Source organism: Leptinotarsa decemlineata, unplaced genomic scaffold (genome assembly GCF_025532065.1).
Source record: "Leptinotarsa decemlineata unplaced genomic scaffold, Ldec_3_MD MMD2_tig00026336_RagTag_RagTag, whole genome shotgun sequence".
NCBI lineage: Eukaryota > Metazoa > Arthropoda > Insecta > Coleoptera > Chrysomelidae > Leptinotarsa > Leptinotarsa decemlineata.
Window position 1 is genome coordinate 6465744 of NW_027412692.1, and position 27312 is coordinate 6493055.

Genomic DNA, 27312 nt, shown 5'->3' on the forward strand with positions numbered 1-27312 from the left:
ACTTGTTTTAAAACCCAACTTCATACCTAGTTCATTAAAATTAGTTAAACAAGTTAACAACAACAGGCATCTAGATGCCTATGAGAGTATAGAAATAAGTAAACATAATAAATAATATTATGAATTACGATGGTGGACCAATTCCTAATTGTATACTTATATTCAATTTAATCTTGCTCTTGAAGATGATCATTTGATGGTCGAAACACGTGTCGAGGTGTTGAAATAACGGTTTGGTGTTGGCAAAAAACTCCAGTAATATTCATTACTACACCAAAGATTCCAAACAGTGCATCACAAGTGTCACATGAAAGACGATTAAAGTATATTTTAAGCATGTTATTACCAAAATATTTTTGCTGTTTTCGGTCTTCAATATTGGCAGATGTTTCAACGAGTATATCACGCCATCTATGGGATAGACAGAAGATTCAATCCATGAAGATATTCGAGGCTCTCCAATACATTCGTGGCAATACATTCGTGGTTCCGTCTAGCACCGCTGATGAGACCTTGAGCGTTGCCTGGTCTTGGAACCGATTACGTAAGCTTCGTTTGTCAGCTTCGGTTTCCATTTCAATGGAAGTTCGGCGGTCGATATCAAAGTTTGGTTTTGCAATAGACCGCATTGAGAAGCCTCTTTTATCTTTGATATTCGTGAATTTATTCTTCTGTCGATTTCATAAATGACGTCTTCGTAAGGGAATATGTCATTGCCTTTGTTTTTTAGTGATAGCTGAGCAACAGCAATGCATTCATGGTTTAGCCTGGCACCACTGAAGATACCTTGGAGGGTTATTACCGTGCTATCTGATCTTATCTGATGGGACCTTATTTCCTCAAAAATATTGGGTTTGGAGAAAAATCAATCATTTTCATTAAAGGCTATTTATTTCAGATAATAAAATATATGCCATTGAGTATAACAATTATATATCAATCAACAATATATAAAGATAGATAATTTGATTAGAATAGATAAACTATCATCAAGTAGTAAGTATCACATACAAAATGTGTCCAAAACTGCGGAAAATATTCATTATAGCTTATTCAACACCAAAATAAATTAAATGAACCCTTGATAGTGATCTCAGCTTATTTCAGATCCCCTCACAGATTCTTCCACCTTTGAGTTATATCCCAAGCCGCTGGATGCTTCAATATTTCCTGTGAAAATAAAGTGGTGTAAATCGGGCTACAACGTTGATAAATATTGCTTGACGTGAATTAGTACTGAAAAAATATTCCACGTAGTCGATATGTCACAGAGTATTCAAAAAAAATTAATAGAAATTCAGATGTTTGAGTAAGGTGGAGAGCTATATTTTCACTGAAACTGAAGAATGGGGAATGAATAACTGAATTGATGTGTTTTTATTTCACGTCAAAAGTGAATGTAATTGAATATGTCGTCTGGGTGATTGGTATTATGACCATGACAAAACTAATTGTGAAATAGGTTAGGTAGGTAGGTCTAAAGTGAGTGGGTCTATTCGACCCTCCACCCCAACCCGTAAGGGTTTATTGTGGCTCACACCTCGACCAAATAAAACCAGCTTCCCAACGAAGCCGATTAGTTTGTTTGGTGAGTGGTCTTTCAGGTCAGATGATCAGAGTACGGCTTTACCTGATTCGGTCCCCAGCGGGGCAGGCACAAATTATGTGCTCTGCTGCTCCATAATTTTCCAAACAGAAACGACACACAATGTCTTCCGACAGTCCAAGTCTCTGCATATGATGTATGAAATAACTGTCAATATGAAAAATTGGAACTTATACCAAAAATTTTCACCATTCAAACCATCCGATAATTTTCATATCGTACAACTAATCTGCTTTGTAACTTACTACTACATAACTTCCTTTGAATATACAGGGTACACAAATCGATTTTTTCAAAGGAATGCTTTACTCTGAATTGTTAGAAATTCGTTTGTTCAATTATGCTACTGTGATGATTTTTTCGATTCCTCATAAGCTGGTAAAGATTTAAAGTGAAGAAACACTTGGTCATCACAAGTTTTGAATATACTCCGTATTGCGTATTCGAAAATAAAAAAATATATAGAGTATTCTATTGAAAATTCGAATTTTTGCGAAACCAGAAATACCACAAACTTAGCATAGCATATCAATATTCTTACTCATGAATTTCATTTGGATTTCCATTTTTTAATATAATATGATATGAAATCTCTGAAATATCAAATGAAAATGAAAATTAAAATGAATAGCTGAAAATAACCATTATATTAAGCAAAAAAAAATATGAAAAGAAATTACAATAAAATAAAAATTATGCAAAAAATTAAAAATTGAACAATGGGGAATGTTCTTCAATTTGGGTTATTACAGCAAATGCAAGTTTGAACAAAATAAAGTTGAGTTTAATTCATGAGTTTATCAAATTCACTTCGAAAAGTATTCAAATTTATGTTTCAAATGTTGGGTTTTAATTTTTAAAGGGATTTGTTTCTAATTCACATATTGGCAACAGCGCCTATATCAAGTTGGAATAATTTATACGTACCTAGATATTCTACTTCAAAAAAGGAAAATTATCTTTATAAATCAACAATTGAGCCAAAATATAAATTATAGTTCAATACCACCTCCACAAGCCACATAAACAACAGTTGTTTTGTTATTTATTTATATAGAGGAAGATAGGTTAGGTGCACAAAATGTCATATGTCACAGAATGTCTCGGAACTCGGAACATAAGTAAACAGAACAGCACGCCTCTGAAATAAATATGTCATGTTGCCAAATTGTGAAAAAGAAACGATTCCCTTATAATGTTTAATGCATTATTTCATTCCTCTTTTTTAAATATTTGAATAATTTTTTAAAGAAAAAGGTTGAAATGATAAGTTAAAAATGCGTTGTTTTAGAGCTCTTTTATGAAAACTACTTGATTTTCGTCAGGAGGAACATTCCCCATTATGTTTTTTTCCGTTAACCAGCTATCGCACCCCTACGAACGACAACCCTCAGAAGTCGAAACTTGTGCGAGTTAAGGACTAACGAGGTCTTAACTTTTAACGTGTGATTCCTAACACGGGTTGGACGATAGCAAGTGAAAATCGAGCGTTCAGCCTGGGGCTTGAACCATCGACTCACACATCGGCCGATTGACTGAGCACCCACGTCGAACCGCCCGGCTACCGAAATGAAATAAAAACAAAAAGTCAAAAGATTTCAAGCCAAGTTACTTCACGACATTTCGATTGTTAGTATCCACAATCGTCTATTTTGCATGATTTACACATCTTTGTATACAGTTAATTTTTGAAATTGATTGAAGATGGAGATGATGATGAAGATGGAGAGGTAAAAAGCCAAAAAAAATTTTCTTGCAAATAAATTTTGTGATATTTTCAAGACCTATAAATTAACCAGAAAATGATATTTATAAAATTCCACTCTACAATAAATCATTTCAAACTTTTTGAAAAAATTATTGATAGGGTCAAGGACATCATAATCAGTGATCGACATTGTTTTTTCTCCCCTATGTCGATAGAAACTAATTTAATAGGATTCACCAATTTTTTGTTGAACTCGATAACTCGATGGATAAACAGTTTCAGGTGAATGTTGTTTACACTGACTTCAAGAAGGCCTTTGATAAGATCAGTTACCAAACTTCATTACAGAGACTTGCTGAAGTCGGTGTGAATAACTAAGGTGGATATGATCCTATTTGAACAACAGGACAGAAATTGTGGCCATAAATGTATTCACGTCATCTCCTTTCACGGTATTCTGCTGTGCAGAATATGGCACACATTATGTACATAAACGAAATCTCTAGTAGCTTCAATAAGTGCAAATTTCTACTTCATGCCGAGATTTGAAAATCTGTCATATGGTAAAGGGTTCAGATGATAGCGGAGAATTTGAAGCGACTCAAAAAATTCTGTGATGATAATGATTTGTTCCTCAATCCACAAAAATTCGTGTCAATTTCGTTCTCCAGAAACAAAAATATAATCAGATAACTATTATTTTAAAAATCATGAACTGCAATCAGTTCCAGAAGTTGAAGATATTGGACTCGAAGTATCATTCAATTTAGTTTTAGCACTTTAGAAAGTTAACAAGTTTTTGAATTTGATGATTGAATGCTAATGCAAAAATCTGTATCAGTTCAGATTTGAGTCAATCATTCAGAATTCGAAAGTACACACCTATTTTTATACAACATTGCTCCTCAATTTTGTACTAGAAATTTCATTACTCTCTATCCATTTCCCGAGTTCCAATGGAAGCTCTGGCTTCTGCCTTTTAGCAATTTCAACATCACAATCTGGATTTTTGACCAGAAGGTCCTTCATTATTTCCTCCGCATTGCACTTCGTCAATCTTGCTTTACACATAACAATAGCATTGATGAAGTTGTCACCTGGAGTGACGAAACGGTGCTCCATGTAGATATTCTGGTCATCCCAGTATATTATCTGAAAAATAGATATTGTGAATGAAATATGAAAATATTTCAATGCGTGAAAAAACAGTGGAAAATTAAAGTGGAATACTAACAATTGAAATCAAATAGTGCCCCCATATACCAGAACTGAAACACTTCCCCCGATTCACGTTCCACCAATCAAGTTGATGTTTTCAGGAGATTCCTAACTTCATGTATCTATTGTATCTAATTGGCTAGAATATACTTCCACTTTGAGACACACAGCATTGATTCTTGGGTACAAATGGCATTTAATTTCTTCGTGAAAGATCAACTAATTTTGAATAGAGTGATACCTGTGAAGATGAATTTATTAGGAAACATACATTTACGGTGACTCTTCGTAAATCTTCCATTAATCAAAAATAATATTACTTTTCCATATGAATCAAGATACAATAATGAATTGAAAAGGCATTTTTGAAAAAAGGGACGTGCGTGAAAGTAGCTTCCAAAAATGCTTGCTGACCTCTACACATATTAGGTAACCCTAACGACAAGATTTTGGAAAATGGAGTGAGCTACGGGGACTGTGATAAAAAGTATATCGGCCCTACTGAACCTACTAATGAAAGTCGTTTCAAAGAACACGGTGCACAAATCTGATTCAGGGGACCAGAAGAGTCCAGAGTGGAGAACGAAGGGTGAACAGATTCTGTCTGAAATTGTACATGACACTAGACTTTTGGATGCTTCAGAAAATCTGGAAATAGCTAAATGTGGCATGAGAACTATGCACAGCAGCTGAGGTCCTATTCCAAACAGCTCATTGTTCACCAGTAGGGTGAAATTGCGTTTGAAATTATTGGGGACTTTCACGAGAAAATTTCCATACAATTTGTACCCACTGTATTGATATGTAAGTGAGTGAAGGAATATCCAGTTAGACATAAACAGACGAGTTTTAAAGTAAAGAATTAGTGTTCTTCATGTCCAGAAGACAACAACTTGGTAGGTAGGAACGCGCGTCGAAAAGAGTGTTGCAGTTTTGGTGTTTTGAAGCATTGCCTGTTTGGGATTCATTCTACGCTAGGTTTCAGTAATAATCACAATTTGATAGGTTTTAGATCACAAACCCTTAATGATATCTGTGAAATACATGAAAAGATTGGATAGAAGCAAGGCAAATTTTCTGCTCAATGTGGGAGACCGATTCATGTATATTCAATCAAAATTAATTATTCAGTGATCCTTGAAAATTTGATTATATTGGAGCAGAGTACATTCCAATGGGCGATTGAAAATGACCCTGTCAATTTTTGAGATTTTCAGAAGTGTATGTTTCTATATATGATAATTTTTGAATAAATGGAAAGAAAAACCGTTGTCCCACCCTCGATGGTGTGATATTGTCTCCTGTCTGGATTCCTGGCCATACTAGCCTGGATGAGGCTGCTGACTCCCTTGCAAAGGAGGGTGCTATAAGCAGCTTCATCGGACCAGAACCTGTCATTGGCATCGCTTTAGACTTTGCCAAACAAAGATTGAACACATGGATGGCAAGAAAATTTATGGAATTTTGTCAGAATCTTCCAGGATTGGCTCCCTCCAAGGCGTTCATTCACCCTTCAAAGCTTGATACCAAACAGTTGTTGGATTGAAGTAGGGATGAACTACGATGTCTAACAGGCCTTCTTACAGGTCACTCTCATCATATGCAGAGACTCGGACTGTCGGAAGACAGTGTGTGTCGCCTCTGTTTGAAAAATGATGGAACAGCAGAGCACATACTTTGTGCCTGACCCGCTGGGGAACGAATCAGGTTTTTAGAGTTCGGCAGAGCCGTACTCTCATCATCTGACCTGAAAGACCACTCACCATACGAACTGATTGGCTTCGTTAAGAAGCTGAGTTTATTTGGTCGAGTGTGAATAGGTGTGAGCCACAATAAACCCTTGCGGGTTACAGTGGAGGGTCGAATAGACCCGCTCACTCTGGACCTAACCTAACCTAACCATTGCCCCACGACAAATGAAACTTCTGTTGAAGTGGTAAAGTGAAGGATCGGTAAAAATTATCGATTTTTTGTAGGTTTTTTTTATAAATAGCATCGAAGTGACTTTTTAACAATCACCCATACCTTTACATTTTTATTTATAAATTTTATATCACGTCAATTACCAATTTGGAATCTATGTATATGTTTATATGTATGTATATTATGTACTACATGGTCTGAAGGAAAGTATGGGGCCTTACACTTAGTCTTTTGCATTCACCACTTTTTCAGCTAGTACTATCCTTCAAAGGAAATCTGTTGAAATTTCATGATATTCTACTCATAAGTTTTGAGTTATTGTTATTGTGTAGTGCAACACTACAGGTTGTCAAATCTAGGAAGCGACTTCAAAGTCTTGGTGTCGGACCTTCCCTAAGATGCGCGTTCGTCAATAATAATAATAATAATAATAATATTTATTCGTTCATAACGATCATAACATGATGACATAGAACAAGTCAATAATAAAAATAAAAAATAAATATGATAGATGAAATAAAATAAAATAAAATAAAATCTAAATATATAGATAGAAACCCCCGTTGATTGAAACAGTCGATTATATGATTGAAATCGTAGGTACATCAAAATTAAATATAATTATGAACTGAGACACATTTGGTAATAGTGTTGGCATTCTAATCAACCCATGAAGGCATTAACCAATTATACATTACATAGGATCTTTCAAAAACTCATCAACAGATTAATAGGCTTTGTCAATTAAAAGTTGTTTCACATACTGTTTGAATTCTCTCAGCGACATTTCTCTAACATGAGTTGACAATTTATTAAATAATTTGACACCTATATAAAAAGGACTTGATTCGGTCCTGGCCAGTCTGTGAATTGGTATTTCCAATAAAGTTGAATTTCTTGTACTGTATTTGTTTCTATTCAATGGAGCAAACAATTGTCTGTCTGATTTTACAAACATCAGTATCTGGTAAATATAAATGCAAGGTAAGGTTAAAATTTTTAGGATTTTGAATAGTTCTTTACAGCTCGTGCGTCTACTTACTCTTTGAATATTTCTGACAGCTCTCTTTTGTAAAATAAACACCCTTTGCGCTTCACTAGATAAACCCCAAGCTGATATGCTATATGAGATTAAAGAGTGAACATGTGCATGATAAAACATAAGTAATACAGATTTGTCCACAATTTTATTAAGTTGATACAGGCAATAGCACATTGGTGATATTTTTTTGCACATTTCATGAATGTGATGATTCCACTTACAATCTTCTGAGAGGTTAAGTCCCAAAAATTTAACTGATGTTACTTGTTTTAACGAACCATTTGATGCTTTTAAAAGTAAGCTGTGATCATACCCTTTTGGTGCATAACTAAATCTTACAAAAGAGGATTTTTTATCATTGCAAACTAATTTATTTTTGGAGAACCAATCCTGTGCTTTCAATATTTCTATATGAGCAGAGTCAACTGTAGCGGAGATGTTTGGTCCATTTACCAGTAAGGTTGTATCAACTGCATACATTACAACATCACCTGCAAAATCATTGACATATATTATATAAAGCAATGGTCCCAGAATAGAACCTTGTGGCACTCCCATGGTATAATTACGGTGAATAGACTTAAACTTGTCTATCTCAACATATTGTGTTCTATTGCCCAGGTAACTTTCAAACCATTTATATGGAATGCCCCTAAATCCATACTTTTCTAATTTATCTAGTAGGATTTTATGGTTAACCAAATCAAATGCCTTACTAAGATACAAGAAAACACCCAGGGTTCTCTTTCCTTCATCTAGATTATTATATAGTTCATTAAGAAATGTTATTATGGCATGCGTTGTTGACCGCCCTCTTCTAAAGCCAAATTGATTTGCATTTAAGAGTTTATAAAGATCAAAAAAAGAAATTACCATGTGTGCCACACACTTCTCATAAACTTTTGCAAACACACTGGGAACAGTGATGGGCCTGAAATTTTCAACCTGAGTTTTATCACCTGTTTTATGTATGGGTTTTATTTTACCGACTTTCAGGATTTCATGGTAGATTCCTTCCTCCAAAGAGCTGTTAATCACACAAGTTAATGGTTTAACAATACATGTTGAACACTTTTTTAACAGACTAGAGCTAATATCATCATTACCAGTAGTATGTGTAGTTTTTAGATTACTTATTATACGTGTTATGTCTGTTTCTAGAGCAGGTTTGAAGGAAAAAGTAAAAGCATTGAAATCTTTAAGTGTGAGTTCATATAATGGTTCTTTTATATTGTTCGAAAGTATTGTTGGAATACTATTAAAATTCTCAGCAAAATGATTTGTTATTATCTGGGTGTCCTGAACAATATTGTTATCTATATTCAATTGAATGGCATTCGATCTTATCTTTGAATTTTTATTTGTTCCTATTATATTCCAAGCAGTTTTGGCTTTATTTTTAGAGTTGGCAATCAGGCTATTATTATACTTTTTTTTTGCTACATTTAATAGATGTTTGTATAGTTTCTTATATTTTTTATAATAGGCTTTGAAATTTTCATTTCCTGTTAGAGTTAGGGTATATATATTCTTCAAATTTTTGCCGGAAATTAGTAAACCTTTTGTTAGCCATGGTTTATTTTGAGTTAATCTATGTTTTAGTTTCGCAGTGTGTGTGTGAGAGAGAGATAGAATTCTCAAATCTTTTTCTCTTTTGATAAGCTGTACTTTTGTTATTTGCAAAACAATGTATCAAAAACAATTTTGTATTTTAATTTTACACTGCTTCTTGGTGGAAAAAAATATTGTTCAAGCAAAGCAATGGCTTGAAAATTGTTATGAGGACTCCGCTCCATCAGAAGCAACAATTAAACGTTAGTTTTCTGACTTCAAACGTGGTCATAGAGACACCATTGGTGCAGAACGCAGTGGACGTCCAAATGAGGCAGTCACACCAAAAAACTTTTTAAAAATCCACAAAATCGTTCAGAATGATCGAAAAGTGAAGTTGCTTGAGTTAGCTGACAACTTGTTTGCTTTAAATTGCATGAGCATTTGACTATGAGACAGCAAAGTGGGTGTCGCGCGAGCTCACTGTGGACCCAAAACAAGAACGTCTTGATGATTCTGAGCAGTGTTTGGCCATGTTTGAACATAACAAACCCGAATTTTTGCGTCGATATATGACAATGTATAAAACATGGATCCATCACTTCAGCCCGGAATCAAAACGGTCGAAATCTGAGTGGAGAGCAACTTGGTTAACTTCGTCAGATTGAAAAGACCATATGAACAATAGAAACACCTTTTTGTCTTTCTACTTCTCTGTTAATGTACGAAGTATGAAGCATATGAAACAGTAAAGGAAGATAAGACAAAATAGGATTTTCCTGTTGAATTAACGGTGAAATAGAAAAATCCTAATCGTTTCATCTCAAAAATAAATATATCCTGAAAATATTTGCATTTGTGAGAACATAGGCTTTCACGGCCGAAGTCACGATTGAAGAGAATAAAAGCATGCTAGTAGGCCGTGGTCGAATGGAACCCGGAGTATCAAACGTTTCATCTGCTACTGCGGCAGACATCATCAGTGGTATCTGCGTCTCAGCTACGAACGAATTATTTGCATGTACGCTGTATGTTCAAAAATATGGTGAATTTTGATTTTTCTCAAAAAATATTCATATATTTCTAAATTTTTATTTCGTCTCCAGAGTACTCCCCCTTCAGAAATACAGAATTCAGTTTTCATCTCCTCAATCGTCGCAAAACGCCGTCCTTTCATGGGTCTCTTCAATATTGGGAACAGGAAAAGTCACAGGGGTTGAAATCTGGTGAATACAGTGACTGAGGCATGATAACAGTGTTGTTTTTGGACAAAAAATCACGAACAAGCAACGACGAGTGAGCAGGTGCATTATCGTGATGCGCACTTCATGAATTGTTTTTCCACAATACCGGAATTTGTGTGGCAACAACTCCTGATGCACTTTGCCACGGTAATCGAAGAAAACAGTGAGTAAAAACTTGACACTTGATAGAACTTGGCGTGCTTTTTTGGTATTGGCTCTCCTGGGTTCTTTCATTGCGACGATTGAACTTTGGTTTCGATATTATAACCATATACCCATGACTCGTTACATAAACCTTTTGAGCAAATCTAGGTCGCCAACAATTTATATCCAATGTCCAGCAATTTTGAAGTGAACTTCGCTGCCACACGTTTCGTGCCCAAAATTTTCAAAAAATTGCATGACCGATTTGCTGATATCTTCAGCAACTTCCCTAATAGTGATTTGACGATTCTCCATATCAATTTTCTTAACTTTTTCAACATTTCCATCGACTGTTGATGTGCTGGAGCGTCCAGGGCGAGCGTCGTCATTCCCATCTTCTCAACATTCTGTGAAAAGCTTGTACCACTTATAAACATTTTTCTGACTCAGAGTACAATCACCGTATGACACTGTCCACATTTCAAGTATTCTTGAGCACACAATTCCATTTTTTAACACGTTTTTATTAGGTTCACTTGTATGTATGAATGTTTGTTTGTAACTCCAGAATTATCGACATTATTGCTTGATCCATTCACGGGCAGATGGCGCTGTACGTAACCTCCTTGATATAACTCGAACTCACTTTACATGTGTTTCTTCATTTGAAAAAAGTATTTTTTTATCAACACGCGCGCCTGCTGCCTTGGGCTTGGTAGCTGATTTTCAGTCTCCCTCTCCGGAATCGGAAAATATCAATGGTCATTTTTCCAAACAATATACCTACGGTTGATTGATCCCAAAGTTTAGATAAAATATAGTTCCAAAAGACCAAAAAAAAACGCATTTTTTCTGTGACGGGAAAAAAGTTTGACATTTTATCTCTGATGACAAGTGATTCTTTTTTCACGGATACATATACAGCGTGACTCACGGTCTGGAAAACGCAAAGAATGATTTTTCTGAAAATTCCACCACTCACATTTCTTTTAATATTACCAATAGCACGAACTGTATGTGTGAACTTTTCTAAATGATTTTTTGGTAGGTGTTCTGATTGAAGTGTTTCTATCAAAGAGATTTTCAATAACAGTTGTACAAAAAATAATTTTCAAAGAATTTGATTTCTAGTTAGCCGTGGAAATATAAAGCTTATGACAGTTTGGTGACTTTTATAAGTAATTGATAAATGGTTATTGACGGTGTTTCAAAAAATTGCCAAATGCAATTGGCGATTATTCAAACGAAGTTCTTATGAAATTATTTATTATACACGGACAGTGCGATCAAATCATTGCCAGAACTTGTAGAAAATTCAACCAAATGTATCCTGAATTAACACCAATGAACTATGGCTCCATGTTAAAAGCGCCTTCAACATTATCAAAACCTGTTACTTCAAATGAGAACAATACTGTTAACGTTTTGGCATATTTTTATGCAAATCCAGAAGCTTCCATTCGCAGTGCAGAAAAAGATTTAGGAGTATCACATGCTTCAGTACAACGAATTTTGAAAAATCACGGAATGCATCCGTATACATTTACCAAAGTTCAAGCTCTAAAAGCAGAAGACTTCGAACGTAGAATGCATTTTTGTGAATCCCTTTTGATTCATACACAGGAAGATCGGGAATTTTTGTCAAAAATAATTTGGAGCGTCGAATCAAAATTTACGAGGGATGGTATTTTCAATAGAAGGAACAAACATTTTTGGGCTGATCATAATCCTCATGTTACAAAAGAAATGGGTTTTCAAAAAAAATTTGACCTGAATGTTTTCTGTATTCTGAAAAACAATAAAATTAGCTTTTTTATTTATGAAGACACACTGAATGCAGAGAGATATCTCCAAGTATTAAGGACGACTGTAACCGATTTTCTTGAAAATTTGCCTTTAGAGGAATATAGGAATTCGTGGTTTCAACTGGACGGAGCGCCAGCTCATTCCACCCTGGAAGTTTCCAGGAAACTTGACGAACTCTTCGACGATCGTTGGTTTAGGCGTTTAGGGCCGTGGGATTGGCCACCGAGATCACCCGATCTCACGCCACTTTACTTTTTTATGGGATGTTTTAAAAGAAAGGGTATACAGTACTCCAGTGCCTACCAAAGAAGAATTGCGACGGCGAATAGTGCGGAGTATTGAAGATCTGGATCCCCAGGAAATTGAAAAAGCAAACACAAGTCGCGTACAAAAAAACATTTCAAAGTGTTTAGAATGTAATGGACAACATTTTCAGCATTTATTGTGAAAATGTGATATTTTGTTTACAATTTTGTTATTTTGAATCATCCTGTTCTGTTATTGTCTGTACTTTCACATGTTTCAGCCCACAAAATCTTACTTTTTACCTAGAAATGACTGATTTTTGGTACAGTTGTTCCCTGGAAACTTTGAGCCATAGTTAAGGAAATTATTTTGTAACCTTACAAACTTCCTCTCGTTAATTGGTGTTAATTCAGGATACATTTGGTTGAATTTTTTACACGTTCTGACAATGATTTGATCACTTTGTTCATGTGTATAATAAATAATTTCATAAGAACTTCGTTTGAACAATCGATATTTGCATTCATTTTGGAAGATGATTCGAAACACCGTCGATAACTCTTTGTAAAGTACTTATAAAAGTAACGGAACTGCTATAAGCTTGATAATTCCACTGCTACCTAAATCCAAATTCTAAAAAAAAATATGTTTCTAGAAGAAGCGACTTTATTGAGAAAACTTGACGATTTAGGTATAGGGACATGATATATCATCATATATACAGGATGTTTCATTTGAAAAAATGAACTTTTGACTACTTTTATGCACAATGGAAATAATAGTAATTTTAGCACGCCCTGTGTGATATGGAGTCGATTTCTTGGTGTTATTTGAATATTTCGAGTTTGTCCAAACTATCATCAAAATATCAACTTTTCATGAATGGAGAGTACTGATGTACTTAATTTCAAATTTGGACCATATTTAGCACCATTTATTTTTTATCTCGAAAACAGATAGAGATAGGTATAGGACATTATTCACAAAAAAGTAATAAAATACCAGAGCTATTCCAAAAATGTATTAATATACGGGGTGTTCCATTTAAAAAAATAAAATTGCTAGGACTTTTTGATGGAAGTGGCAATGCCGCAATGCTGAAAATATTTCAGATCGATAGAACAGGTGAGGAAATGTGATAGGTGAAATTTTCAGAAAAATCATGCTTTGCGTTTTCCAGAAACGTCTAACCTTCCATCGACCATGAGTCACGCTGTATACATAAGTAACGGTAGAAATTTAATTTTAGAATATTTTCTCATATTTACATTTCCTTTATATCAAAAGTACAATTATTGAATGTGCATTGCATGAATGATATGTTCCTTGAACTATTCGGTACTACAGTCGAATTTTCTTATGTTGAAATTATATTTTTTTCTGCCATGGACAGAATTGCCGTTGATGTACCTGGTCGCAAATCGGGTGTGGGTGCTATTTCAGCACTGCCAAACGTTCCAAACACTTTATTAGCTATTTTTATCCTGTGTGCTACCGATTCATCAACATACCCTTCAGCGACCGTTGATGACTTCCAAACGCCATGTTTCTTTAGTGTCATCAAGTCTCCCCCAGATTCAACTAAAAGTGTAGCAGACGATCTTCGAAATGAATGACCTGTATATGAATTGGCTTTTTCAAGTTGAAGAAAATTAGCCACTGCTTCAGGTACCTTATAAAACTGATTGCTACCCATATCCTGATTGATACATTTTTCATTGCGATATGCATAAAACAGGCGACGATCCTTTGTTGCTGCTGGACGAAGGGCTATGTACATTCGGTAAATTTTAATATATTCTTCAGATACTACAAATCTCCTGTTTACATCATTCTCTGTTTGCTTGAGTTTCACAATTGATAACGTTCCCGCATCTTCAATATCATCTAATGTTACCTGGCTGTTTCACAAATTTGACAAGCTCCTGCAATCCCAAATACAACAACAACCTTGGCTAATAAATAAACTTCATCGGGAGCATTATTTAAAAAGTTACTAATATGTGTACTCGTAAATATCGCAGCTTTCTTGGGCGTGTAACCTTTCTCATTTTGTTTCAGAAATGTAATTAGTTTGAATTATTTTGAAATGTCTACATTATTATTGGATTTTAACATACTTTTAATCATTGAATAATTCGACCACACTGTTGGTGGCTTTGGTTGTTGTGTCAATACCGAAAATTAAGCCAATAACACCGTCTCCGAAAAAGAACTGCATGTCTTTTTCATCTTTCATTGTATGGATCTTGAATACGCGGTTTCATAAATTTTCCGCGATTTAGCTGGCAATAATTTTTGTGACGCTATTTTCGCTATTTTTCTCTGACTCCGTTGGAGTCAGAGAAAACTCACAATTAGACATTTTTCAAAATAACTACTGACCACTAAGTTCTCAATTTTCAAAGATCACCGTTCTACCTCTTTTTTGATAGAAAGAATTAGTATTGCTATTCAACGTGGCAATGCTGCTTCAGTACCTGAAACTATTCCTCCTTCACATAATTTTGATGAGATCATGCATTGCCCTAATTTCAGTACGGAACTGAAACCTCTTCGAAACAAGCCGAGATATGTGAATATTCATCAGTCTCCTATCAAGGTTAATTCACAAGTGATTGATCCACCTTCTTCTTTTTCAGTGCGGTCAGTGGACTCAGGTCATTTTTGCCCCCAAAAAATGAGCTGCAGTCCTCGTGAAACTTGTACCCTTTCAGTGGAAGAGCTTCTTGAAGCAAGAGCCGAATCGATCCCTTTACGAAACCCTTCATCACTTGGAAGGATCGATCGCAGCTTAAGAAATGGTTCTTATGGAGATTCTGTGAAACATGTCCTTCCTTAAGAATCAGTAGATAGTTGTCTTGAAAATCTAGAGAAGAAAATTGGATTGGATAATTTAGGAAACACTTGCTACATGAATAGCATTTTACAAGTGTTGTTCATGACGAAGAATTTCAAGAACGAAGTTTTAATGATGAACGAGAACGGGAATGTTTCCTACTTATTCATCAAACTCAAACAACTGTTCATGCAGCTGCAGTTTCGTAAGAAGGTATTATCTTTCCCTCCAACCGATTTCCTGGAGTCTTTGAAGTCCACTAGATACTCGTTAGGACAACAAGAGGATTGTTCCGAATTCTTGGGGTTCATGTTGAATACTCTTCGTGAGCAAAACAATAGCAAAATCAATACTCCTGACCGCTCTGGACTGAATGATTCCGTACAACTCATCTCGTCTTGTGTTTGTCAATCTTTTGCTGGAAAAATCCTCACTGGTTTACTTTGTGGTAAATGTTCAAGAAGTACCGAAAACTTATGTGAATTTCTGGAACTTCATCTAGCTTTTCCTAATACGACTAATAACCAGTCCGTGCAAAGCTTATTGTTAAATCATCTGAAAATGGAATTTTTAACAGGTGATGATCGACTGTATTGTCAAACATGCGCCAAACTAACTGGCTTTTATAAGGAAACAAGTATAGCTGAGGCTCCAGTCAATCTAATAATAACACTGATGATTTTCAAACAAGACTCAACCTCTAACGGAAGCAAGAAACTCTTTGGAAGGTTCGAAATAGATGAACAGTTCAACCTAGCAGACCACTATTATAATATTCATGCAGTTATTGGTTCACTGTGGTTCTGGCGTTGAATTTGGTCATTATTACGCCTTGGTCAAAGAAGAAACGGACTGGTTTAGTTTGACGATAGTCGTGTCACGAAGTGTTTTGGTGATGCATTGAATTTATTGGAGCCTCTGGAGACACCCTACATTTTGTTTTATAAGAGAGAGGACATTGTTAGATCAAGATCTTCAGATGATGTGGTGCTGCAGGTTTTTCCGGGTTTTCCTGCAGCTGAAAAAGCAAATGCGCCACTGGAATCAATGAAGTCGCCCCGGAGCGCCAAATAATTTTTATTGTTGTTTTTATTTAATTTTTTATTTTATTTTTTCTCGTAATATATAATTTTTAAATCAAATCACAAAATTCAATTGACAGATATTTGATTGTCTATTGATTGGTTTCCTAGCAACGCTATAAGTACAACAGCCTACCTGTTTAAAAATTCAAATTTCACATCGATAATTTTCTAACTTTAACACATTGCCATTATATGTTTTTTTCAATATTAAATCGTCGTTTTTCCCGTCACAGAAAAAATTGTGTATTATACACGGGAAAAATATTAGATTTTAGCTCTCGGTTTTTTGTCTTTTGACAACACAACCTCGAGTTAAAATCTGATACTTTTTTCCCTTGTATAATAAATAAGTATCATAGCATAGGAAACTAAAAAATGAGAAATAAATATTAAAAAACTAAAAAACACGCTTTTAAAGAACATCGAACTAAAAAGTTAAAAATATTTTTTTTAATGAGCTTAAAACAATAACGAAAGAAAAATACTGGTATTATTGTGAAAAAACGCGTGGGTGCTTTGTGCCCTATTTTTTGTATATCAAGCGCCCTCCGCTTATTTTACAATAATACTGGTATTTTTCGTTTGTTATTGTCTAAAGCTTATTAAAAAAAAATTTCAACTTTTCAGTTCGATGTTCTTTAAAAGCGTGTTTTTTAGTTTATCAAACTATATTTATTTACACAAAACTTCACGCAAATTTTTGGACACATTTTTTTCGATAGCAGAAAAGCGCCTCACCCGCAAAACACATCAAACTTACATACCTCTCATCAACAAACTACACATGCCTATTCCTAGGCGAGTGTACCAACATAAAAATTTAAAAAATCTCTAATCGAATATACGTAGCCCACGAATTCTGAACATTCACCTTATTTTTTTAACAGTCCACGTATTCCGGAATGAATTATTTTTTGAACTGAAAATATGTATAAGTTTTCGATTGAAATTGACATATTATCTTTATATTATACTTTAAATTCGTTTCAAACATGAATACGAATTATTGTGCCGATTTTGCCATGAATGAATAACTCACTTCTTTCTACATACCTTTCGGAAGCCTCTCAAACTCTTCTTTGAATCATAAAAATGGCTCAAGAAGGAAATTCCAATGAAAAGTCCTTGTCGTAACTTTCACGAGTGTGGACTATAAACGCGAAGAGAAAAATATTGAGAAATAAGTTTACATTCAATCGTAAAACAGGTTTCTGCAGATCATCAAACCACTTGATAGTTATATTGTGGTGTAATTTTTATTGATGTTATGGAATTTTTTACGCCAGCAACGGACTAACATAATTCACATTCCGTAATGAATTTGAGTAATCACAAATCATTAATGAGTTTACTAGCGCATTATAATTATCAGACCAGTGCAGAAGCCTATTTGAAATATAAAAAGAGAAAAAAAATCAGTAACATCATAAAAACTACTATTTTCACTGAAACTAAAGCTCATACTGTAAAAAGTTGAATATTAAGTATCTATGGAATATAAAGATCGTATAATTTTTGTATGAATCACTTTGCCACATCACCTGAAATTTTCTGAGGAAAATTGTAAAAATCGGTGTTTTCATTTTCATTTTCTCTTTTACAAAAAAAATATTTGTTTTTCACGAAATTTGTTGAAAACTGATATTTTAGTTTCTTGATATTCTGTATTTTTCAATCGAAATATTGAGTTTAACATTTTTCAATGTTTTTCAAAATTGATACTAATATTTTTCGGTGAGTTATACACTTTTTATTTATTTATTCATTCATTTATTTATTTATTTATTCATTTATTTACTTATTTATACACGTTCTACAGTTTATACCCAACTACAGAACAGGGAAATAAGTCAAATCACAATACAATACAATTGGAATAAGTTATAAGATAAAAACAATACATATAGAATTAGCTGAAGTTAAAAGACCTAACCTCAAAGATGGAACAGTAAAAAATGTCGAGCTGACAACTTGCAGAATTGCATTTGACACACATGTTATGCAGAAGTAAACATTTCAGAATATTTGTATGTGGTGTTGGCAGATAAAAAGGATTAACCACTCCAGAGGTTAGTCTAGGAACAGTGAAATTAAGTTTTTGCAGAATATGTGGGTCAATAATTGAATTATTAATCAGTTCAAAAAAAAAATTGTGGAGTGACAATCTCGACGGCAACTCGATCTATTCATAGCATGTCTAGTTAACAATACATCATGGGGAAATCCAATTGGTGGATAGATATTGTCTGATCTATAGGAGAGAAGTTTTAGGAAACGACGTTGTACTGATTCCACTTTTTTTTCATTTGCTCGCAAATGAAAAATGAGTTTCTGTTTTCAGATCCACTATAATATTTAAAGAGGATAAAGACCTATCCTTTAAAACCGCTATGTTGGTTATTGGCTTCGTTGGTTATTTCTTTAGGTCTTTTATGAATGATTTTTCTAATCTATACACCTTGGTTTACAAGGTTTTTGTTTTATTTTTTCGTGGGAATGACGGGGTTTTATTTTGGGTTCAAATCAACATCTAAAAAAGAATCACTTTTGCCTCATCCAGTATGTCTATCAGATATGCAGAAGGTACATCGTCTGGACTGGAGTTGGAGTATTCAAGTTCTCCAAGATTTTCATTTAGTCTCCCCATTGTGTTTGAGCTACTTGTATTTCATCTTCATAACTTCCAATAAGGGGTACTGCTTCCTCGTTTTTCTGTATGAAGATGGAGAAGTAGAAAGCCGAAACTTTTCTCTCCCAATCTAAAATATTCTGTTATAATTTTAGGAGAGATTAATTTTTTGAATAAAAGGTTTTGGTTCTCTATGTCTCCATCTTCATACAAAAATGTGGGAAACTTCAATTCCAAAAAAATTAACGGCATACAAAGATGTGTAGATCATGCAAAGAAGTAACTTTAAGACACAAACTGGAAAAAAGCCCTCTAGCTACTTTCATGTAAGTATTGAATTACACGAAAGAAAAATACTTTCAAAACAAATACCTTTATATGAATATTGAATTATACAAAAAACACTTTTCTGTATTCAGTTTGTATTCCAAACATTCGTTATGGATTTGAATCAGATGTTATTCATAGGATTGCTACACAATGTACTAAGAAAAATTAAGGTGTTCCGCTATTTATTCGCTCGATATGATGATATTTCTGTTGTTTTTCAAAGTCTTTATTGAGTGATGCGTTTCGGCCCCTGAAATGCTCCGTACTGTTTCTGTATTTATACTATCAATACTTTGAACCTATCGTTGCAATGACTCTTTTTTACTCTGGCTTTTATTTTAACGTACTCAAGCTCTTGTCTTCTTGAATTGAACAGTTTTTTTTGGCCGAAAATTTCTGTATCGATTGAAAGAAGAATACCTACATGAATTGATCCAGGAAACTTGAAAAATTGGGAAAGCTGGATCTTCCTACAAATGAATTTCGAGGAGATTTAAAGAACATTTGAAGGGGTACCTTGAGGGCTGCAAAGATATCTAGTAGAATCGCTGACGACGATGAAGTTCACCACGGAAAAGTTTAATCCAGAAACTTACAAATTTTGAAGACCGATAAATCGCCACTTCGGAAAATGGGTGGAAAAATAAATGACATTAATGTTCTGAAGAATAGTCCGATTAGTAGAACCAAAGTTTTGAAGCAGTAGTCTCAGTTATGAAGAACAGGTATGGTTGTAAGTCTACCAAATTCAGTTGAAGAAAATCAAAAGATTGGTAAAAATGGACTATCCTGAAATTTCCACCTGATAGATTTTTGCCCACAGTTTCATCAACGGAGTTTGGACGTAAAACTGCAGCAGTCTCTATGAGTGACGAACTGAATACATCTATCATATGCGCCCTGGATTTTGGATTGTTTCAAAAAAATATCTATAATACCACCTTTTGGAGATTTGTCTTCAGAAAATTGGAAATTGATTCGTCAACATAAAAAAGCGATTCGTTCACACATGAAGAAGTTTGAAGTTGTTAATTGTCGAAGTGCAGGTCTTGGAATGGGCGAAAGGTAAGAGTCTAGTTCAGTATTGTGTTTGAATGTTGTGTTCTATAGTATGGAGTTTTGTGAATAATGAAGTGGTAAATTAACTTGATAGTTTCATCAAACTGAGTTTCACTATACAAGAACCAACAGGAAAAAGGAAACAAATATTACAACTGAAAAAGGTTTTTAACAGTAGGTATATGTATACTCACTTTGGTGGTTATATAATATCGTCGGAAGATTTTGATGAGTCTCCTGTATCTCACAGTAGTTGCAGCTAACAAAACAGACCCCCCATGCTGCCTTATTTTTCCATAAAGTCCAGTCCTCACATTGAAATCGATTTTTGCAAAATCGAGCTCCCTTATAAATCTGGCATTGTTCATGTGGTCCAACAGGTTGTCAACGTCAGTGGAAAGGCAAATTCCTGAAGAAGAAAGTACATGATAAAACCCTCAATAGTTCACTGGTGCAATGTATGTTCAGAAAAAGGTTTCGTATCAAAGAGGTAATCGATGATGAATCAAATGTTTGCCTCTAAAGCATATGAAGTAGAGGTAGCCATTTGCCATTTTCGAATTCATAGATCTTCTAAATTGTCTGCCACAAATGGCTTCATTTTGTAAATAACTTCAAATATATGTAGTCAAGTGGGATTAAATCTGATAATCTCATGTCACATCTTTTTATTTAATGAACAAATTGTAATTAAATTTCATTGAACAAGTTGTAATGAAACTTCTTTCATTACAACTTGTTGATTTGTGTACAAATCAATGATATCATTTTTTTCGCTCAGTGGATTGAGTGTATAATAATAATAATAATATACTTTATTGTCATTAAGAATAATTCTTGTGGACAAAGCTTGTGAAAAGTACATACAAATGTAAATATAGAAATATAAAATGTGAATATAAAAACACCTACAAAAAAGCAAAATTAGAACATACACTATAGTTCAATATCAAAATTTTGTCTCAACATATATATATATATATATATATATATATATATATATATATATATATATATATATATATATATATATATATATATATATATATATATATCTCAAATAGGGACATATTTTTGTAAATGAGGCAAACCGTTTCCAAAATGAACAAAACAATTACTGTTAAAATCTTTCGTTCAGCGAATTTGTGTCTGCATGAACCACGAGGTTTGATTTTACATATATACCTGATAGCCCGTTTCTGCAGTACTAATACAGACAGAAGTGCTGATGAATCGCTTACTCCCCAAAACGGTATTCCATAACGTAGGTGGGATTCAACGAGGGCGATCAACGAGGGGAATCAAAACTGCCGTTTTGGCAGTTTTGATTCCCAAATTTATTGAAGTTAGTCTCACTGCATAACATCCAGAACAAATTTTACTTTTAAGTTGTTTAATATGCTCAATAAATTTGAGCTTGTTGTCAATGTGAATACCTAGAAATTTAGATTGAGTGTCGTTCCTGATCACCAAGTTATCATCGAATGACAGGTCATCAAGGGCACATCTAAATGATAAAATATTTGTTTTAGTGATATTGAAGGATAGCAAATTAGCATCACACCACTCCTTGATTATTTTCATATCAGTAGACATTTCATCATTTGAGTTTTTGTTGTTCCACAATATCGTCGTGTCATCAGCGAAAATAGTGAAATTTTTAGAAATGCTTGAATTTGCAATGTCATTGACATATAACAATAATAAGATGGGTCCCAAAACTGATCCTTGTGGAACACCACACAAAATTTCCCTTTTTTTTCTGAAAGTCTTGTTGTTCTTACCATTTCATTCCTTCCTGAAAGGTAAGATTCAAACCATTTTAGAATCATTTCTCTGCAGCCGTATTGGTGAATTTTTCTTAGCAAGATCTTATGATCAAAGCAATCAAACGCCTTAGAAAGATCACAAAAGACCGCGGCTGCTACACTACCGTATGAAAGTTCGTTCCATACGGAAGCCCTTCTCCAAGTGAAAAAATCTTCAAAAATATATAGTCCAGAGTGCATAGAGATGGAGATGAAATGATCTCTGTATCAGAAAAATGAAAGGCTGTATACGTATACTGTCTTATTCAGTCATAACCAAACTAGGTTACAGGTAGTGTTGTGACTGGGAATAGCTCCTGAATTAATTAATGAAGATCGCCTTATCATATTCAGTAAAAAGAGTAGAAAACTGTCAACTGAATTATGCTTTATTTCCTGCAAGTACTGAGGAAAAAATATGTTCAATTGTTAAAGAATTATTATCTACAATTCAACTCAAATTAAAATCGTCTTCACAAATGAACCAAGTGGACTTTGTTGATATAATTCATTGCGACAACCTGTACTCTGCTGTATTCAAGAAAAACTTTGTTGTGACATTTTCTCTGAACAGTTTTACAAAAACACGTGTTTCGCTATGCAATAGGTTATTCAGACATGTGTAGACTCTTAACTGCTCACAATCAAATCTGACATGTATTTTATTGATATGATACTTCCATAAACGCCCATTTTGGCATTTACCTACTGGTCCTTCCACAAATAGGCGCAATACCATGTTTTAAAACTTTCATTTCTGTAATGATTATCCTCGCAGAAACAACATAAAGATACAATCAGCTTGACAACCAAGTTGACTGGGCTACAACCCACAAAAATTTTCTGGCCGTTCATGTATGCAGGTACTTCAGATTACAGCCCCTTCAAGTTCTGTTTAAAAAAAATCTGTTTTTCCGTTAATCAGCTGTCGCTCCCATACGAACGACAACTCTCAGAAGTTGTGAACTTGTGCGAGCTAAGGACTAACGAGGTCTTACCTTTCAACGTGTGATTCCTAACACGTGAACGTGTGAATTCTTCAGAATTTTAAAGTTCTAAGGCATTCACGTTGTTTAGACTAGAAAAAATTTCCTCAGCGTACGACACTTTGAATGAGTCCCTCGCTTTGATTTTCTGAGCCAGATGAATAGGTACCTGACGGAAAATCCTTGCAAAACTATATAAATTAAAAAGCGGCATGTCTATTTCCTCTATTTTCTCTAAATACCAAAATTTTCACCAAAGAAAACATTGAGTTATCAGATACTACAGTCATGAATTTACATCAATAACTCACATTAGCTCAGCACGGCTGCTAAGACCTATTCTTGAAGAGATAAAGTTTTACTGGCAACCCATCAACCAATTGCTGGGTCTTTCCTTAATTTCTTTTTACTTCCAAACCAAGTCAAAAACAACTTTCCTCAGTTGCAACCAGAACACTAATTATTAGAAAAAAAAAAGAATCAGTTAAACGATGACAACTAAAGACAAAAACTATCAAAGCAAAAAAAAAGAAGTGGAACAAAACAGTTTTGATTCGATAAAAAGTTTCATGAATTCAATTTATTTTTATTTTCAACTTTTGAACGACCGTTTGCCGTTTATTTCTCAATTTTTAGATTCTGCAAGTAATAAATTCGAATTTGAATTCAGCATATTGAATTCAATATACCAATAGTATTCGTATATTTAACAAAACTACACCTCACGATTTGGTATCCACAAACTTTAGGTGTAGTTTTTGAAATGATATAAATCACTAAGTAACTTAATAAACACCTGAATAGCAAAAAAATTTAGGAAATATATAGAGAATAAATTCACCAATATTTTATTGGTATTAAAAATATCTTATAGATCATATTCCACTTCATTTGCAGGTTGTAATTTTTATATTCAATAACCAAAAATTGAACAACTCGTCATTAGTCTGAAGATAAAAGGTTCAAGTGGATTTTTTTCAAGTGCCTAATAATGACATTTCAATAGTTGTTCATTATTTTCTTTGGCATATGACGTATCTAACATTTGATAACAAATGTAACAGCCCATTTGAAAAATTAATTCTCAGACCAATATATTCATGAAAGTAGTTTGTTTTTATTTTTTTATTATTTAGTATCGTGGGGGTACTTCTGTAAAACTGAATTTGAGACTTCGAACAATCTAGGTAGGAAAGTAATATACAGGGTGTCAATTTGATCTTTTCTACCCTCAATACTTTCCTTGCGGGCAAAAATATGCTGCAAAAAATTTTCTTTGAAAGAAAATTTATTGCAGCACTCCACCCCTATTTTTATTTTATTACAATATATAATTTTTTATATGAAGTGATATCGTATAAGTTCATCACCTTCAATCCTGAATTTTCAGTGGAGGTTCTTCATGATCTACATTAGTCTAACTTTTGGATTCACTTTAGATATAATTTTAATATTCCTCCTATAAATATAGCATACTTATTGGAGTTTAAACTTATTGACCTGCTACAAACGATGTGGTCAAATGAAGGTTTGAATCTGTGTCTTTTTCTCCAAATTTCGAATTAAAAGAATCAGGCTTATTTCAACCTTCATTGAAAATACCTTTTTTTCGATTTTTAATATTCAAAACCGTTATCAATATTTTCGGATTTTTCGTGAAAAAGTACTCACCATACATTCTAGTCTCATCCAGAATATGAACCCTCTTTTTGAGTTTTGCCATTATCAAACAGATTAATGAACGTGCATAATAATGTAACTCCAGCACCATATAAACCACCAATAAAATAAGAACGCACCCTAAGAAAATCAGACACAGATCCATTTTTTAAGCTATCACACACTTTTCACATAATTCCTTCTCAAAGCAACACCAGTAATTACTAGCTCTATGCAAGATTGTGGAATTTGATAACTCTGCATTTTCAGATACCCACGTTCAGCGAGTAATGTGAAACACTTGAGAATAGAGAGTGATTGAACTATACTCGTTCACCAAGTTCGGGCATGAAAAACATTGAGTAATAGTTAACGTTTATTGCATTCGTTAATTTGAGGTCCACTTCTATGTGTAACACACGAAATGGCATTGATTTCAGAGAAATGTGTTGTCCCAGAGTTGAGACAATCAATAAATTTTAACTACGCATGCCAAATGACCAATTGAGGTGTGGAGGATAATGATATTTTCAGCAAATGCATAATTGATGAGTTACAAATGAATTACTTAATAGCTTCGATTTACTAACTATTCATTCTGAATAATGCGTGAAAGAAATAATGATTCCTTAAGAGATATGGCAATTGCGTCCAGTCATATGGCACCAGGGTCATCCGATTGCAGGGCAGAACTGGCCCGGTGAGAAAAATGGACATTTAGGTACAGGTTGATCTAAATTGCAACCCACAGGTATCCTTGTTATTGTTGTAGTCAAAAAACATTCAAATCAACAAACTAATGGCATCGTTACACTCATTAAAAACACAATATGGCACATGTAAAACACACAAAAATTATATTTTTTTCTTCGTAGCATTCCTGAAAAAAATATTCAATATTTTCCAATTATATTCATTAGTATTCAATATTCCATATACTCAATATAACGTATTATATTTCGAGTTAAATTTATAGCGGCTCCTTCGAACAAACATAACAGTTCCATTATGTAAGTAATTTGATTTACAAAATGTAAATAAATATAGTTTAATAAAACTAAAAAACACGATTTTAAAGAACATCAAACTAAAAGGTTAAAAATATTTTTTTAATAAGCTTAAAACAATAACGAACGAAAAATACTAGTATTATTGTGAAAAAAGCGACGGGCGCTTGATATACAAAAAATATGGCACAAAGCGCCCACGCTTTTTTCACAATAATACTAGTATTTTTCGTACGTTATTTGTTTTAAGCTTATTAAAAAATATTTTTAACTTTTCAGTTCGATGTTCTTTGAAAGCGTGTTCTTTAGTTTTATTAAACATATATATTTTAAATATGTTAAAACAACGATAAAAATAAAATAAATACAACAACAAAAATTAATTGGCGCTCCGGGGCGACTTCATTGATTCCAGTGGCGCATTTGCTTTTTCAGCTGCAGGAAAACCCGGAAAAACCTGCAGCACCACATCATCTGAAGATCTTGATCCAACAATGTCCTCTCTCTCATAAAACAAAATGTAGGGTGTCTCCAGAGGCTTCAATAAAAAAACGCCAGAACCACAGTGAACAATGACTGCATGAATATTATAACAGTGGTCTGTTAGGTTGAAATGTTCATCTATTTCGAACCTTCCAAAGAGTTTCTTGCTTCCGTTAGAGGTTGAGTCTTGTTTGAAAATCATCAGTGTTATTATTAGATTGACTGGTGCCTCAGCTATACTTGTTTCCTTATAACAGTCAGTTAGTTTGGCGCATGTTTGACAATACAGTCGATCATCACCTGTTAAAAATTCCATTTTCAGATGATTTAACAATAAGCTTTGCACGGACTGGTAATTATTCGTATTAGGAAAAGCTAGATGAAGTTCCAGAAATTCACATGAGTTTTCAGTACTTCTTGAACATTTACCACAAAGTAAACAAGTGAGGATTTTTCCAGCAAAAGATTTACAAACACAAGACGAGATGGGTTGTACGGAATCATTCAGTCCAGAGCGGCTGGGAGTATTGATTTTGCTATTGTTTTGCTCACGAAGAGTATTCAACAAGAACCCCAAGAATTCGGAACAATCCTCTTGTTGTCCTAACGAGTATTTTCTATCAAAAAAGAGGTAGAACGGTGATCTTTCGTTGCTTGGCCTATTCTCCTTCCGAGTTCATGAACGAATAACAGAGACTCCGGGCCATAAACACCAAAAGTTTCAACCGCTACTGGATGAAACAGATAGTTGTTTCCAAGATTTTGGTATTTTTTCCTTTCCAATTTCTCGCCAGACAATGCTGCAGTTCCAGCAGACTTGGAACTTTCGGCTAGATGGGAAGCCGCGACCGTGTCAACGCAAGTAAAGTCCCATACCACAGGTTTACCGTATTTCCATGGTATGAGAGACATGCCATCTGGTCGTTTACCATCATCTCG

At 34.1% G+C, this 27312-nt stretch overlaps 1 protein-coding gene across 1 annotated transcript; it reads right to left on the reverse strand.

Moving 5' to 3' along the window:
- Positions 1–894: 894 nt before the first annotated feature.
- On the reverse strand, positions 895–25356 carry LOC111512204 (protein THEM6). Its single transcript, XM_023168308.2, has 4 exons — positions 24896–25356; positions 20625–20839; positions 4197–4466; positions 895–1170 (listed from the first exon to the last, which is right to left on the reverse strand). The coding sequence occupies exons 1-3, from the start codon at positions 25047–25049 to the stop codon at positions 4203–4205; spliced, it is 633 nt and encodes a 210-aa protein (XP_023024076.1). The 5' UTR covers positions 25050–25356; the 3' UTR covers positions 895–1170; positions 4197–4202.
- Between the last annotated feature and the right edge of the window lie 1956 nt (positions 25357–27312).

Coding starts and splice junctions, on each gene's coding strand:
- LOC111512204 (XM_023168308.2), bottom strand. CDS start 25,049: ATGGATCTGTGTCTGATTTTCTTAGGGTGCGTTCTTATTTTATTGGTG. Junction 20,840..24,895: donor GGATGAGACTAGAATGTATG/GTGAGTACTTTT, acceptor TTTCTTCTTCAG/GAATTTGCCTTTCCACTGAC. Junction 4,467..20,624: donor GATATTATATAACCACCAAA/GTGAGTATACAT, acceptor TCTATTTTTCAG/ATAATATACTGGGATGACCA.